This window comes from Phyllobates terribilis, unplaced genomic scaffold, assembly GCF_046119375.1.
Source record: "Phyllobates terribilis strain yellow unplaced genomic scaffold, ASM4611937v1 Scaffold_12__6_contigs__length_324123572, whole genome shotgun sequence".
Classification (NCBI taxonomy): Eukaryota; Metazoa; Chordata; class Amphibia; order Anura; family Dendrobatidae; genus Phyllobates; species Phyllobates terribilis.
This window is the reverse complement of record NW_027362772.1, coordinates 128,758,329-128,774,164: the sequence shown is the minus strand read 5'-3', so window position 1 is coordinate 128,774,164 and position 15,836 is coordinate 128,758,329. Positions and strand designations below refer to the sequence as shown.

The following is a 15,836-nucleotide window of genomic DNA, read 5'->3' as shown; positions in this document are numbered from 1 at the left end:
TTTCTTTTATTTTTAGTCCTTCCCAAAACTTTTCACTGACAGTATGCAGAGTTTATTGTTTACACTAGATAGACCATCAAAGTATAAAGTAAAAATACTTACATTTTTTTTAGGGATGTATTTTTACCTTTTACTGGGCAGGTACTGCCTGAATCTAAGCCGCCCCTTAAACTGAATTAAGGACTCATCCACGCAGATGTCCCTTTGGGGCACGTACACTTCAGTAAACTTGTTGAAGTTCTCAATGATTGGCTGAACTTTGAAAAGACGATCAAAGTTCGAGTCATCGCGTGCAGGACACCATGCATTATCGTTGTAATGCAAGAAATTGTGGATGGCCTCAAAATGTTTCCGGGTCATGACCATTCGGAACACTGGAGTGTCGTACAAAATGTCAACACTCCAGGATCGCTGAAGTTCTGGCTTCTTCAGCATCCCCATATGCAGGACCAGGCCCCAAAACTTCATCATTTCTTCTGCGTCTACAGGAGACCAGTTAGAAAATGATGAAGAGGGGTTTTGTTCAAAAAATTGATGAGCGTACAAATTAATTTGGCCCACCATGAGGTTTACAAAATCCTCAGATGAAAAGACTTAGAAAAAGTCTGTTTCTGTGAGGCCGGTGGTGTCAAGCTTGATTCCTGATTCCGCCACGAAATCAGGAATTAGTGTCTCATAATTTTAGGGGGGCAAGGTCCATACGGGGTCAGTAGTGGGGGGCGCTGGTTCATCTTCTATCCTGGGGCGACTGCGTGGCGGTCCAGCAGCATCTGAGGAGGAAGAGGAGGAGGAAGAAGAAGAAGAGGAAGATGAGAAATTAGAAAAATAAAGAAAGGTGGGATTCCTGTCAGATGTCTTCTGTCAGATGTCTTCTGTAGCAGGAGCGGCGATTGTGGTGTCACAGGCTTCTGTGGCGCACAATAGGACAGCGCCACCACCCTCTACAAAAGAAAAAAGGTTAGTGGAAAAAAAAGTGTAAAGTAGCAAGTGCGAGTGCTGATCGGTGATTTGCGTCACCAATCAACGTTCAGCGGCTGCTGGATGAACGCACGGAAGTGGTGCGAAGTGGGAGAGGGGGAAATGGACAGTGACAAAAAAGTCCTGGACGTTGATCAGTGGCGTAGTCACTGGTCAGCGCTCGGCTGCTGCAGGACGCACGAAAAAAACACGCTCGGTGTCAGAAAAAGGGGATGGGGAGGGCGGTAAAAAGAGAGGGGGAAAAGGTTGGGGGGGGATGAGGAGGAGAAGGGGGGTTGGGGTGGATGAGGAGAGATCAGAGATGGACTTACTACAGTCTTCTCTATTCTTTAATTCAGCAGGATCAGGAGCAGGCTCAGGAGCAGAAGCAGGGTCAGTAGCAGGATCGGCAGCAGGAGCCCAACAGCAGCAGGAGACTCAAGACCCGAGCAGAAGATCCAGGACACCACAGCAGGACTGGAACAGGACATCGAAGCAGGAAATCCAGAAGACCAGAGGAGGTAGGAAAAAGGTCTTGTAGTGTCACAGAAAATTCTGTGGCACTACAAGGCCCAGCACAGCGCAGATCAGACGTGACCGCTCTGTAGAAATCCTCACCAAGTGTGAGGATCTGCAGGGCGGTCACAGGGGGGTGATAAAGTGGTGACAGCCAGGTCACAGGCCGGTCACCTCCCGGTCAGGTACTCTGATTGGTGCGATAGATGATGACATCAATCGCACCAATAAGGGATGGATAGGGCCTAGGCAGCATCACTGGGGGTCATGGAGTGGTGACAGGCAGTTCACAAGCCGGTCACTGCCCTGTGACCGCCCGGTCACCTGTGGTCAACAACTCTGCTCCAATCAGAGGTGGCTGGGGCCTGGACATACACTACAGGGGGTCATGGGACGGTGACAGGCAGGTCACAAGCCGGCCACTGCCCCGTGACCGCTCAATCACTGCTCGGTCGCGCTATGAGCGGTGCGATCGATGTGATCAGCGATTGCACCTATCATAGCTGTTTGGAGAGAGGGCTGGGGTCTCTAGGCAACCACCTAGGATGTCTTAGGAGCCCCAATCCTAGGTTGCACATCACTGTTTCCGGCAATCTGATTGCGGGAAACAGTGAGAAATGCTGTGATTGGTTGTTCAGAATTGAACAGCCAATCAAAGCGATCGTGGTAAAAGGGGGGGCAGCGGGAAGTTTAATGCGGTCACCGCAACTTCGGTCGTGGGACCACATTAAAGATCGTACGTAATAGTACATAGCTGGCCCTATAGGCCCAGGGTGCAGCTACGCACTATTGCTGTCAAGGTCGGAAAGGGGTTAAACTTTAATTCAAGCGAATCTTCTCAATAAACAGGTTGATCATTATTTGACTAGATACAATTTTATTAAAATTCAGCTGTCACCATATTTCACAAATAAAAATGCATATCAATAAATATTAATAAATAGATATTAGATAATAGAATGCATATTAGTCAATAGATGACGGTTGTGTACTTGCTGTCACGATTCCACCTATCGGTGTGTCTGGAAGCTGTGAGTCAGTGAATGTGAATAGCGGTATCAGAGCACCAATAACAGGGCAAAAATTAAATTAAAATAACTGGTTTATTAACACACAACGCGTTTCGGTGGACAAGGCCACCTTCATCAGGTGCAGAACTCCATAAGGTTAGTAGCCATTCCCACACCCCCCTACAAATTGTATTACTGAGTCACCCATTGCGCCATGTTCTCTCTCTTTTTTACATAATGGAAGCAGTAAGTGACAGTTCAGCCGCCCAATCTAGTACAGAGGGTGCTGAGTTGTCAGTATGGTGATGGACAGCTCAGCCATCCAATCGGAAGTTGGAGCATGCTTAGCTGTCAGTGTGTTGAGTGACAGTTCAGCTGTCCAATCAGAGCCGGGGTTTCCTCCATGTGTCTGCTATTCGAACGATTACCTGGCTATTTAGCTTGCTCTCTGACTACAATTAGTGCCAATTGTAGCTTAGCTGAAATGGTGTGCGCTTGCTCTGTTCTCTGTGTTCCTGTATTTGATCTTTGTTGACCGACCTTGGACCTCGAATTTGATTTATGCAGGAAAATGAAACGAACAGTTTTTATGTTGATATCAGCAATAACAGATACAAGGAAAGATAGCTGGAATGCTACACAAGCTGCATTCTAGATGTTGCATCGGTGTACATTCACAGTTCTGCAGCAGTGAGGAGAAAGTCTACTAGCTTCTGTTTGCTCCTGGTATAGTGGAGTTGGTTTTGCTGTGTTTCACTCTTCCTTAAAGAAATTCTCCACTGCTTTATATGAAACCCCCAATGTATCCCCCCGGGGCCCAGAAGTGTTTTTGTAAATACCTCGTGGTGCCTTTTCTGCTTCAGAGTGGCGCGATCGCTGGCCGCTCAGAGGCATCACGTGACCCGTCACTGATGTCACGTCAAGTGAGGCGTGACATCAGTGATGCGCTCCCCATGGTGAATGCTGGGCTGTGAGCGGGGTTACCCCTTGCATCACACCCAGCATCCACCGCGCTCTTTGCCAGTGAATGAGGAGAGGGAGAGCGCGATGTATGCCAGGTGTGACGCGCGGGGTAACCCCGCCCACAGTCCAACGTCCACCGTGGAACACAGAAGTGAGTACCCCCTGCTGTAGCCGGAACTTGATGTGACATCAGCGGATGTCAGAGCCGGCCGCAGCCGGGGGTCACGTGATGCCTGTGAGAGGCCAGTGATAGCGCCGCTCACAGGCCGAAAAGGCACCACAAGGTATTTAGAGAAACAGTTATGGGCCCTGGGTGAATACATTGGGGGATCATATAAAGTAGTGGACAACCCCTTTAAGGTTAATGGTTCCCTCTTCTTTCGCGTACAGGGAATTCTTATCCCGCTTTCAATGCAGAGGGGTCACTGGTCCCACAGCATGGCTTCCTCTCTCTAGCTTACAGGCACTTGGGGAAAACCGCCTAAGCAGTACTATGCGACACTTTCCTTCTGACATGGTCCTGCTAGCCGATCCTGCGGTAGCCGAGCACTATGTTCTCACTTACTGCCACTGATTCGTTTTGAACAGTCTCTCAGTGTTCGGACACTCTTCCTGGTCGGTCTTCCTGCCACAGGCACGAGTCACAGTGTAATACAGTTCTTAACAGGGGCTGACCCCCTACAACCTGACTACACCTTTGCCTTACTCCTTTGTTTATGACGAGCCACCTTGTGACTAGCGTCACACTTACTTTGAAAATCGTAATGGCTGTCTACTCCTTTATGAAAGTTTCCTGTATATAAATCTAGTTTATTTTATCCAACTGTGCATGGTTGTCAAGAAGTCTCCCATGGAAAAGAGTTTAGCCCACATAACTAAAAATAATAGATTTCCATACAGGGAAGAGAAGACCATATTTTAGGAATTGAGAGGACCAAGAACAAAAAAAAAAATAATCACAGTTTTAGGAGATCAGCAGCATTTACAGCAGGTAACAAAAAATTACAGTTATGAGAAGTGACAGGATCTCTTCATCCCCTTAGTGATAGCCATCATACAGCTATAGCAGACATGCACTATCATTGTATGGAAAGGTCTCCATCAAATTCACGCTGTCAGGGCCAACGCTGATCACATCAGTTTAACCTCTCAAATTCCACGGTCAAGCATGACAGTGGCGTTTAAAAGTCTTCAAGACAGTGATACAGTGATCGTATGTGACGCTATCACAGGGTACTAATCGATTGCTATGGCAGTGGAGGACTTTCTGAAAGCCCCAATGTCTTCCAAGTGAGATCTCTTATGAATCCCAGCTTGTGGGCTTCATTTCACAATAACTTCACTGCGATGTATTGCGTAAGTAATCATAGGCATTGAGGAGATCACATGTTCAAATCCCCTTAGAGGTCTGATTAAAAATGTAAAATAAAAAAATATTAATAGATAAACATAAAAAAAACAAATAAAAAAGAAATGTTTAAATCATCCCCATTTTCCCCAATAGCAAATAGCAAAATTTAATATATATATATACAGTACAGACCAAAAGTTTGGATACAACTTCTCATTTAAAGATTTTTCTGTATTTTCATGACTATGAAAATTGTACATTCACACTGAAGGCATCAAAACTATGAATTAACACATGTGGAATTATATACTTAACAAAAAAGTATGAAACAACTGAAAATATATCTTATATTCTAGGTTCTTCAAAGTAGCCACCTTTTGCTTTGATGACTGCTTTGCACACTCTTGGCATTCTCTTGATGAGCTTCAAGAGGTAGTCACCGGAAATGGTTTTCACTTCACAGGTGTGCTTGTCAGGTTTAATAAGCGGGATTTCTTGCCTTATAAATGGGATTGGGACCATCAGTTGTGTTGTGCAGAAGTCTGGAGGATACACAGCTGATAGTCCTACTGAATAGCCTGTTAGAATTTGTATTATGGCACGAAAAAAGCAGCTAAGAAAAGAAAAACGAGTGGCCATCATTACTTTAAGAAATGAAGGTCAGTCAGTTCGAAAAATTGGGCGAACTTTGAAAGTGTCCCCAAGTGCAGTTGCAAAAACCATCAAGCGCTACAAAGAAACTGCCTCACATGAGGACCGCCCCAGGAAAGGAAGACCAAGAGTCACCTCTGCTTCTGAGGATAAGTTTATCCGAGTCACCAGCCTCAGAAATCGCAGGTTAACAGCAGCTCAGATTAGAGATCAGGTCAATGCCACACAGAGTTCTAGCAGCAGACACATCTCTACAACAACTGTTAAGATCAGACTCGGTGCAGCAGGCCTTCATGGTAAAATAGCTGCTAGGAAACCACTGCTAAGGACAGGCAACAAGCAGAAGAGACTTGTTTGGGCTAAAGAACACAAGGAATGGACATTAGACCTGTGAAATCTGTGCTTTGGTCTGATGAGTTCAAATTTGAGCTCTTTGGTTCCAACCACTGTGTCTTTGTGCGACACAGAAAAGGTGAACGGATGGACTCTACATGCCTGGTTCCCACCGTGAAGCAAGGAGGAGGAGGTGTGATGGTGTGGGGGTGCTTTGCTGGTGACACTGTTGGGGATTTATTCAAAATTGAAGGCATACTGAACCAGCATGGCTACCACAACATCTTGCAGCGGCATGCTATTCCATCCGGTTTGCGTTTAGTTGGACCATCATTTATTTTTCAACAGGACAATGACCTCAAACACACCTCCAGGCTGTGTAAGGGCTATTTGACCAAGAAGGAGAGTGATGGGGTGCTACGCCAGATGACCTGGCCTCCACAGTCACCAGACCTGAACCCAATCGAGATGGTTTGGGATGAGCTGGACCGCAGAGTGAAGGCAAAAGGGCCAACAAGTGCTAAGCATCTCTGGGAACTCCTTCAAGATTGTTGGAAGACCATTTCCGGTGACTACCTCTTGAAGCTCATCAAGAGAATGCCAAGAGTGTGCAAAGCAGTCATCAAAGCAAAAGGTGGCTACTTTGAAGAACCTAGAATATAAGACATATTTTCAGTTGTTTCACACTTTTTTGTTAAGTATATAATTCCACGTGTTAATTCATAGCTTTGATGCCTTCAGTGTGAATGTACAATTTTCATAGTCATGAAAATACAGAAAAATCTTTAAATAAGAAGGTGTGTCCAAACTTTTGGTCTGTACTGTATATATATATATATATATATATATATATATATATGTTGACAAGATATTAAAAAAAAATTAGAAGGGGAGGAAAGAAATTAAAGTACCAAAAAAGAAAAATTACCTGGTACTAGAAGAGTTAACGACTTGTGGTTGTTATGCGCCCTGTTAGAGATTTTGCTTTGGGACACACAAGTTTCAAGGTAAGCCACTGCAATGTGCCTCTCTACCATTGGCCTGAAGATCTGTCTTTAAAAGGAAGATAGATTCAAAAAATGAACTATTATTTAAATCAGGTATTTGTGTTACATGCATTTTTAAAAAACTGGCAATGTTTATTTTTCATGTTACAATTCTTATTAAAAAAAAAAAGAAAATGGAAATCTTGCAATTTTCACACTGGCCACTGGGGCTATTTCAGACTCAGATTTCCTGTCCTCTCAGGAAGAGTTTTCATCAGGCTCCTTATTATCAAAGGAAGGATACTAATGATGGGGTACACCTCATAAATGGCTGATAACACAGGATTCAGCATTCACAATAGCTGAAGTCACAGCTGACCCTGCTTGCCATCTTTTCACAATGACTTTAACACGGGCTTATTAAATGCTTCAATACAAAATATATGGTCAGAGTCTACTCATTGCTGCTAATGTCCAAGTGAATTTCCTGAAACAGAAACAGGATCTTAGGGTCTAATAAAGCCAGTATGAAAATTGCTGCATTGCTAAATTTCTATATTTTATTTTTAATACAGATTGTTATTAGTGATGAGCGAGCATGCTCGCTACTGCTCGGTGCTCGCCCGAGCATCTCACTTCTCGAGCTGCTCGGCGCTCGCCGAGTATTTCTGGGGTTGCTCAACGGGAGCTTGGGTCTACTCCCTGCATGTCTGGCGCTCTTTACAGAGCCAATGAACATGCAGGGATTGCCTGCCACTCACTGTAATGCCGCAGCCATGTTGGTTGTGACATTATAGTAATTGGCTGGCCACACAGCATCAACAGGTCTATATCAGACCTGGCGCCGCCATGCTCGTCACAGTCACTCCGGAATCAGACAGTGTAGGGAGAGGTGCTGCTGTGCTAGGGAGAGATACGGTTGTTTATTAGGTAGTGTAGGTAGAACAGAAGTATATTACACATATCCATCTCAAACAGTCCTTCTGAGGACTAATCCATCTGCAGAGATATCAGGCAGACAGTGTATATAGGCAGACAGGGTATATAGCAGACTGCAGTGCATATAGCACAAGAGGCTCCATTCTATTTCTGCCTTCTGCTGCTGTTAGATATTTCTAGACATAGGCCCAGGTCTCAGGGGCCATGAATAATTTTTTTTTGGATCTTAATACCCATTATTTGCTTAAAAAACAATCCAGAGAACACCTTTGTTCTGCGCCATTTGCGTGTTGGCACTGCAGAATACAGCCAGGTCCTTTCCATATTACAGCGCTAAAAATCCAACTATTTAAAACTGTGGTTTGTCCATGACATGGATCACATATAATTGCACTGAAAGTACTGCTATTTCTGGCATCCACTGAAATTTTATTTCAGTGTGTCACTGAAGCTATTAACACCAGTTTGCTGTTAAAAATAGTTACCTACAGGCCAGGTATTTAAAACTGTGTTTTTTCCGTCACACGGATCACATATACGTTTTCAGAACTTACTGCCATTTCTGGCCTCCATTAAAAATTTGTTTCAGTGTGTCAGTGAAGCTATTGACACCAGTTTGCTGTCCAAAATAGTTATACCAATAAGTCCGCTATATAAAACTGTGTTTTCTCCGTCACACGGATCACAAATACGTTTTCAGAAAATGCTGCCATTTCTGGCCTCCATTAGAAATTTATTTCAGTGTGTCAGTGAATCTATTGACACCAGTTTGCTGTTTAAAATAGTTACCCACAAGCCAAATATTTAAAGCTGTGTATTCTCGGACATACGGATCACGAATACATTTTCAGAAAATACTGCCATTTCTGGCCTCCATTAATAATTTGTTTCAGTGTGTCAGTGAAGGTATTGACACCAGTTTGCTGTTCAAAATAGTTATACCCATACGTCAGCTATTTAAAACTGTGTTTTCTACGTCACACGGATCACATATATGTTTTCAGAAAATACTGCCATTTCTGGCCTCCATTAAAAATTTGTTTCAATGTGCCAGTGAAGCTATTGACACCAGTTTGCTGTTCAAAATAGTTACCTACAGGCCAGATATTTAAAATTGTGTTTTCTCCGTCACACAGACCACATATAAGTTCGCTCAAATTCAGCCATTTGTAGTGAGCGTGGAAGATATTGTCCTCCATTTAAAATGGGCAAGGCACAGTAAAATGGACGTGATGGTGATGGTGCATGCAGAGGCCGAGGCCGTGGGTAAGCTGAAATTGTGCCACAACAAACACCCACATCTTCTTGCTCGACCTTCCTGTCCCAATTAATAGGGGACCGCAGAACACCACTATTGAACACAGAGCAGTATGAAAAGGTTTTTGGTTGGATAGGAGATAATGCTTCCAGTCACTTAGCCACCACCACCACCCTGTCTTCCACATGGTCCAGTCTCAGTAGCCGTGAGTCTGGACCGTGTATTCCTCACCCTGAACCTCCTTCCTCCCACCATGCCGAGTGCCCAGAGACAAATGATCCCACACTTGGACACTCCGAAGAGCTGTTCACTTTTCCATTTATAGATTCGGGCCTTTCGCCCAGTCCATTTGAAGTGGGGCAAGAGGAAATCGCAATTAGCATTGCCCAAATATTTGAGCAGCCATGGTCACACAAAGGCGACGGTGGGAAAGTGTCACAAGAGGTGGACGATGATGAGACACAATTGCCAGAAAGTCAGGAGGAGGACCAGGGTGCGGAAGTGGAAGACGAGGTGCTGGATGATATAGTAACTGACCCAACCTGGCAGGAGGATATGCAGAGCGAGGACAGCAGCACACAGGGGGAGGGAGGCAGAACACCCTGACAGGTAGGAAGAAGCAGTGTGGTGGCCGCAGACAGAAGGCAAGCAACCGTTCCCCGTAACACCAACACGAAGGAAGTTGCCAGTACAACTCTTAGGTCTTCCCGAGTCTGGTTGTATTTTAAAGACTCAGCCGTTAACCCCAAAAAGGCCATTTGCTCCACCTGTCAGGACAGCATCAGCAGGGGTGGAAAAACTACCAGTCTGACCACCATCAGCATGATCAGGCACATGGCAGCAAAGCACCCGACTTTGTGGGCCGAACCCCAGGGTCTAGGAACAGTGCCTGCATGTGGCACCACTGCTTCTTCCGCTGTTGTGCATGAAAGCCAATCCCCTGTCCATGGTGCATGCGAAGATGCCTCCTGCCCTGCACTTGTCATTGCACACTCTCAAGTAGCAGCATCAGGAAGCCTGTCCACGTCCTTGTACCAGTGCAGCGTTCAGTTGTCCATACCCCAGTCCTTGGAACGCAAATATGCAGCCTACGCCCCACAGGCCACACTACTAAATTCATACATTTCGCGACTTCTTGCGCTCGAAATGTTGTATTTTAAGCTCGAGGAGATGGAAGCATTCCGCAACCTGATGGCGGCGGCCGTCCCTTGGTACTCGGTCCCTAGCCGCCACTATTTCTACCGATGTGCCGTCCCCACATTACACAAGCACGTGTCCCAAAACAGCCGTGCCCTCAACAACGCAGTAACAAGGAAAGTCCACCTAACCACGGACAAGTTGACAAGTACTTGTGGGCAGGGACTGTAAATCTTGCTGACAGCACACAGGGATAACATAGTGGAAGCCGGTACCCAGTCGGAGCTTGAGATGGAACACGTCCTCCCGACATCAAGGATTTCAGGCCCTAGGTCAATCAGGGTTGCCCCCACAGTCTACAGCTCCTGCATCTCATCCTCCTCAACCTCCTCCTCTTCAGCCTCCATCTCCAAAATGACCACATCAGTCACAAGCTGGAAGCACTGCAGCACTGCCTCGGCCAAGCGGCAACAGGCTGTGCTGAAGCTAATCTGCTTAGGTGACAAACCGCACAATGCTGAAGAGTTGTGGACAGCTCTGAAAGAGCAGGCAGATCTGTGGCTCACACCGCTGAACCTCCAGCCAGGCATAGTTGTGTGTGACAATGGCCGCAACCTGGTGGCGGCACTGAGGCAAGGTGAGCTCACACACGTACCATGCCTTAACCTCGTGGTTCAGCGGTTTCTCAAATCCTACCCGGAGCTGCCGGATCTGCTTGTTAAAGTACGCCGCCTGTGTGCCTTGTTGTTAGAAAGCCACCTACAGCTTCCACCGCCCTTGCCGTGTTTCAGCAGCGTTTGCAGCTTCCAGCTCACAGACGGGTATGTGATGTCCCCACGCATTGAAACACTACACTGCAGAGGTTGGGAAGGATTTGTGAGCAGAAAAGGACAGTTGTTGAGTACCAGCATCAACAAGGCCATCGGTATTCAGTTCAGACTCCACACATAAGACCTCAGGAGTGGACATGGATGTCATTCATATGTACCATCCGCCAAAATTTTGAAGACTCCACCAAGATTGTGAGCAACTATGATGCCATAATTAGCGTCACCATCCCGCTTCTCAGTCTTCTGAAACGCTCTCTGCTCACAATTAAAGAGGATTCATTGCAGGTGGAGCACAATGAGATGGAGCAAGGAACCATACAGTGTGATTACACACAGCCCAGCCTCATCTTATCCCAATGTGGATTGGGTGACAATGAGGAAGAGGAGGAGGAGGAGTAAGAACAGGAGCTAGTTTCTTGCGCTATAGACGGTACTACCTGCACAACTGTCATACAGTCTGTTCAGCGTGGATGACCTGAGGGCAGAGAGGAGGGGGATAGCATGGTCAGTTGTCCTCTTGGTGAGGACAAGGAAGTCTTGCTTGTTAGCAGTCTGGCACGCATGGCTGAGTTTACGTTACACTGCCTTTCACATGACCATTGCGTTCTCAAAATTTTGGGTGACAATCATTACTGGTTGGTGACACTTCTAGACCCATGCTACAAGGATAACTTTATATCACTTATTCCTGAAGCAGACAGGTCTACAAAAATGGGGCAGTACCAGAAAGCCCTTGTTGCAGAACTATTTAAAAAATTCCCATCTCGAAACGCTGGCAGCAGAGGTCACAGTTCGTTGGACAAACAAGGACTGCAAGCGAGAGAGACACAACTCCAATCCAGCAGAGGCAGGGGAACACTGTCAAAGTTGTGGGAGAATTTTCTCAGCCCCTCCCTTCGCACAGGCCCTGAGGCACGGAGTACTTTCACAAGGAGTGTAAAGTTTGGGAAGATGCTGAGGGAGTACCTTGCCGACTGTACCAACATCCTCTGTGATTCCTCTGTGCCTTATAATTATTGGGCATCCAAGCTGGATACGTGGAATGAACTGGCTCTCTACTCCATTGAGGTCCTGTCCTGCCCTGCTGCTAGCGTTTTATCAGAGCTGATTTTTTGTGCCTCTGGTGGAATTATAACTGATAAGCTCATCCGCCTGTCAACTGAAAATGCTGACAGGCTGACTCTTATAAAACAGAACAAGGGGTGGATTGGGCCAGACTTCTCAATGTTGGTATATGCAACAGTTGTGGATTCTCTGTGTGAAGGAGGACTTTATGCTGATCTGACAGTAGATGGCGATGTTGTGTAAAGTTTCCTTGTTTACTGCATTGTAAAAGAAAAATGCATCTCTTGTACTTTCTGTTTTGTTCTTACTTCCTGGTGCAGTACTGTGTGACTGTGCGTTTTTCCTTTACCTCATTTACTGAGAAGTAAAAGCTTGCTATCCCATGTAATCTGTTCTGTGAAGTTTTCTACTGCAACTGTTGGTATCCAGAAGCTGTGCGACACTCAACACGAATGAATGAGAGCAGCGTAACAAACTCAAATCCAGTGTCTTTTTTTGGGAGGTGTATTCCCATGCACCTTTTCACACCCACACATGGGTATGCACTTCCTGATTTTGGCTATTTGCTCTTGTCCTCCTCCTTCTACTCATTCTTATCCTCCACCACCATATCACCAGGGTGACCGTGGTCCGTAATGCAACACCCACATAATTTTTTTAAAGGGTGTTTATGATGCCCGTAAAAAAAAAAAATTATACAGTATGTAAATGTTTGTCAGCCCGTACACTTAGTGCATGAGCATTACAAGTATAGGAGACCCGCTCCTATCTAATGGGAACTTTTTTAAGAGGCCCTCCTCTATGTCTCTTCCAAGGAGCATTGGAGTGCTTCCCAATTTTTGGCAGCTCTTGCATGAACTGTATAGGCAAACACAATGGAAAACCAACTTCCTAATAATGGGAACATTTTTTCATGAGGCCCTCTGACCTCCACGTCTCTTCCAAGGGGCATTGGAGTGCCTCAAAATTTTTGGCAACCCTTACATTCACTGCATAGGCACAGACAATGGGAGACCCACTTCCTAATAATGGAAACATTGTTTTCAGGAAGCCCTCCTCTAATTTTCTTCAGAGATATTGGGGTGCGTCCAAATTTTCAAAGGGGTTTTGGGGTGCGTCCAAATTTTGGGCAGCCCTGCCACTCAGTGCATACGCAATAACAGTATAGGAGACAGACTCTTTAGTAATGGGAACAACAAAGCCTAGCTGGCTGATGGCGCTCTAAGTATAGTGAGGGCCGACTGCTGGCCCTTTAAGAATAGTAAAGGCCGCCTGATGACCCTATAAAAATAAGCTTTGTCACTTTCAGAGTCCTTCCTTCATAAATGAAACAGGATGTGTCTAATCATGTCTCACACACCACATGGCCAAATAAGGTTGTAAAATGTTAAAATGACATTTCCCAGTGAATTCATATGTCACAGTTGACAGGAATGCAAAAATGCATCAAAAACGCTACGTGTGAACATAGCCCAAGTTGTGTAGGAATATTTTTGTTTTTGGTTATTTTTTTTGCCATATATACAAGTCATTACCCTGGAAAGGATGTTCCTTAACATATTTCCCAGGAAAATCCATTTTGGTTTTGTTTTTGTATGTTTTATTGTGAGTCCGTAAAAGTGGCGTAATACCTCTAACAACATTGTTGACAGTAGTGATCTGGGAGTCAAGATGCTTCGAGGGGTCTTCCCCATGCTGTTCCCATGCCATTTTAGCACTGTTGCCATCGATTTGGGCAATTTTTAGGCCCTCTGCAGACCGCCGGGGGGAGCAGCATGAAAAATGCTCGAGTTTACCATAGACTTACATTGTGCTCGTTGCTCAGGTCGAGCACCCGAGTATGCCAATGTTCTCGACCCAAGCATCGAGCACCCAAGCATTTTAGTGCTCGCCCATCACTAATTGTGATATGTTAAAAAAAAATGTGAAAAACTATTTACAACATACTTTAAACACAAAAAGGATGGCTTAAAAACGTTATTCATTTTCTTATTATATCTTCCCTTTAAGTCCATATACAGTCACCCAGTAGTTCTGCAAAATTTGAAGAAATAAACATTTTGCACAAAGTAATAAAAAATATAATGGAATGTGTAACATTTACTTCTTGTAGGTACTAACTGGATGATTGAAATCTTAAATTTAATTAAACACAAAGGAGATGTTGCAAAAAGCAATATTTTGCCTATTTACGAGAGATCACCATGGTATGAAACAATTGGATCTGAAGAAGGAATAAAAACAATGGATTCTCCAAGAATAATATCTTCCCACTTACCACAACACATTTTTGCGAAATCTTTTTCTAAATCTAAGGCAAAAGTAAGTATAATGCTTCACTTTCTAAATCCATGTGTTAGTCTCAATGGGTGAGGTGGATCCTCCAAGCTCATGGTCAGGGTGTGCACCACACGGACCATGGGTGTCGGTGCAGCAAGCAGATGAGTCACGCAGAAAACAGGTTGCAGAGGTATTGGAGGCGGACGGGAGACCTGGAACAGGTAGCAGAGGTCCTGGAGACTGCAGGGGACAGGAAACATATATCAGAGGTCCTGGGTCCTGGAGACTGCAGGGGGCAGGGAACAGGTAGCAGAGGTCCTTTAGGCTTTAGACAAAACAAGAAACTGGGAAGCAGGTAGCCAAGGTCCTGGAGACCACAGGTGGGCAGTTGATTAAGAACTGGTAGAACAGATCCTGGAAATTGCAGGCATACCAGACTCAGGAACAGTGGACGTCTTAATACTATGACACTAGTGTGTGTCTGTGTAGGCCTTATATACAGTAGGCCCAAGCAGATTATCACATGGAATCATGGCAAGCCATTTGCAATGCACGACGTGGAGCCCAACAGAGTTCAGTGGACCAGGGTGAGGGAAGCAAAGCCTGGATCCGGGAGAGGTGCATAACATCATGAACCACATGGAAGGATTATGCAAATGCAATTAAGGGGTACAAAGAGGGAAAGCAGAAATGAGGAATAAGGGATAGAAAGCATTACTAAAGTCTGAATTGCTCTTTTATTTGCCTTGAGCCCAATTTTCCAAATATGATAATACATGCAACACTGATGATCCTGGAATAAAGGTATATTTAGAATTAAATGATATCTATGTCCCATTGCTTATGTGAAAGAATAGTACAGTAGTTTATTCGTAAAGTTCAACACTCCCCAAGGTCCCGGTCAAAAGCATATTCAGTCTATATTAACTGTTCAAAATATACAGTAAATTTTATGCAGGTGTGAAAAAATTGTTACATTGTAAGAATGTTTTTAAAAATTGAAGAATTGAAGTACTAATATTTTTTTTTATAAATTAGCAAAATGCACAGTGATTTGAACAAAAAAAAAAAGAAATCTAACTCAAATCAATATTTGTTGTGACCACCCTGTGCCTTCAGACAACATCAGTTCTTCTAGGTATAGGTACACTTGCCGAAAGTCAGGGATATTGCAGGATGTAGGATTTTGTCAGGTGTACATGTAACCAATTCTACAAAACAGGTGTTAATGACCATAATTTTCAAATGTAGGTTGAAAAAAACTGAGTCATTAACTTAAATAGAAACAGATGTGGATAGGAAAAGCTAAACTCTGCTACAAAGGTGAGGTTGTGAAAGTCTGTTTCATGTCACAGGTAATTCACCATAACATGACTGAGCACAGCAACAAGACACAAGGTAGTTATACTTCATCAGCAAGGTCTCTCCCAGGCAAAGATTTCAAAGCAGATTGTTTTTTCAAAAATTGCTGTTCAATCTCTTTTGATGAAAGATACATCATGTTTACTTCTCTTTGAAATGGGAAAATAATCAGAAGTGACATCAGCTCAGAACTGGCAT

At 44.6% G+C, this 15,836-nt stretch overlaps 1 protein-coding gene across 3 annotated transcripts in view; it reads left to right on the top strand.

Annotated features, from left to right (window-relative positions):
* The window catches only part of LOC141172264 (sulfotransferase 2B1-like), a 251,360-nt gene that overhangs the window by 21,990 nt on the left and 213,534 nt on the right, over positions 1 to 15,836 (top strand). For all 3 annotated transcript variants that reach the window (XR_012252447.1, XM_073656271.1, XM_073656272.1), the window contains exon 3: positions 14,110 to 14,318. Coding sequence is in view for 2 of the 3 variants with exons in the window: in XM_073656271.1 (XP_073512372.1) it covers positions 14,110 to 14,318 (209 nt within the window). In the remaining variant the exon portion in view is untranslated. The remainder of the gene's footprint in view (positions 1 to 14,109; positions 14,319 to 15,836) is intronic.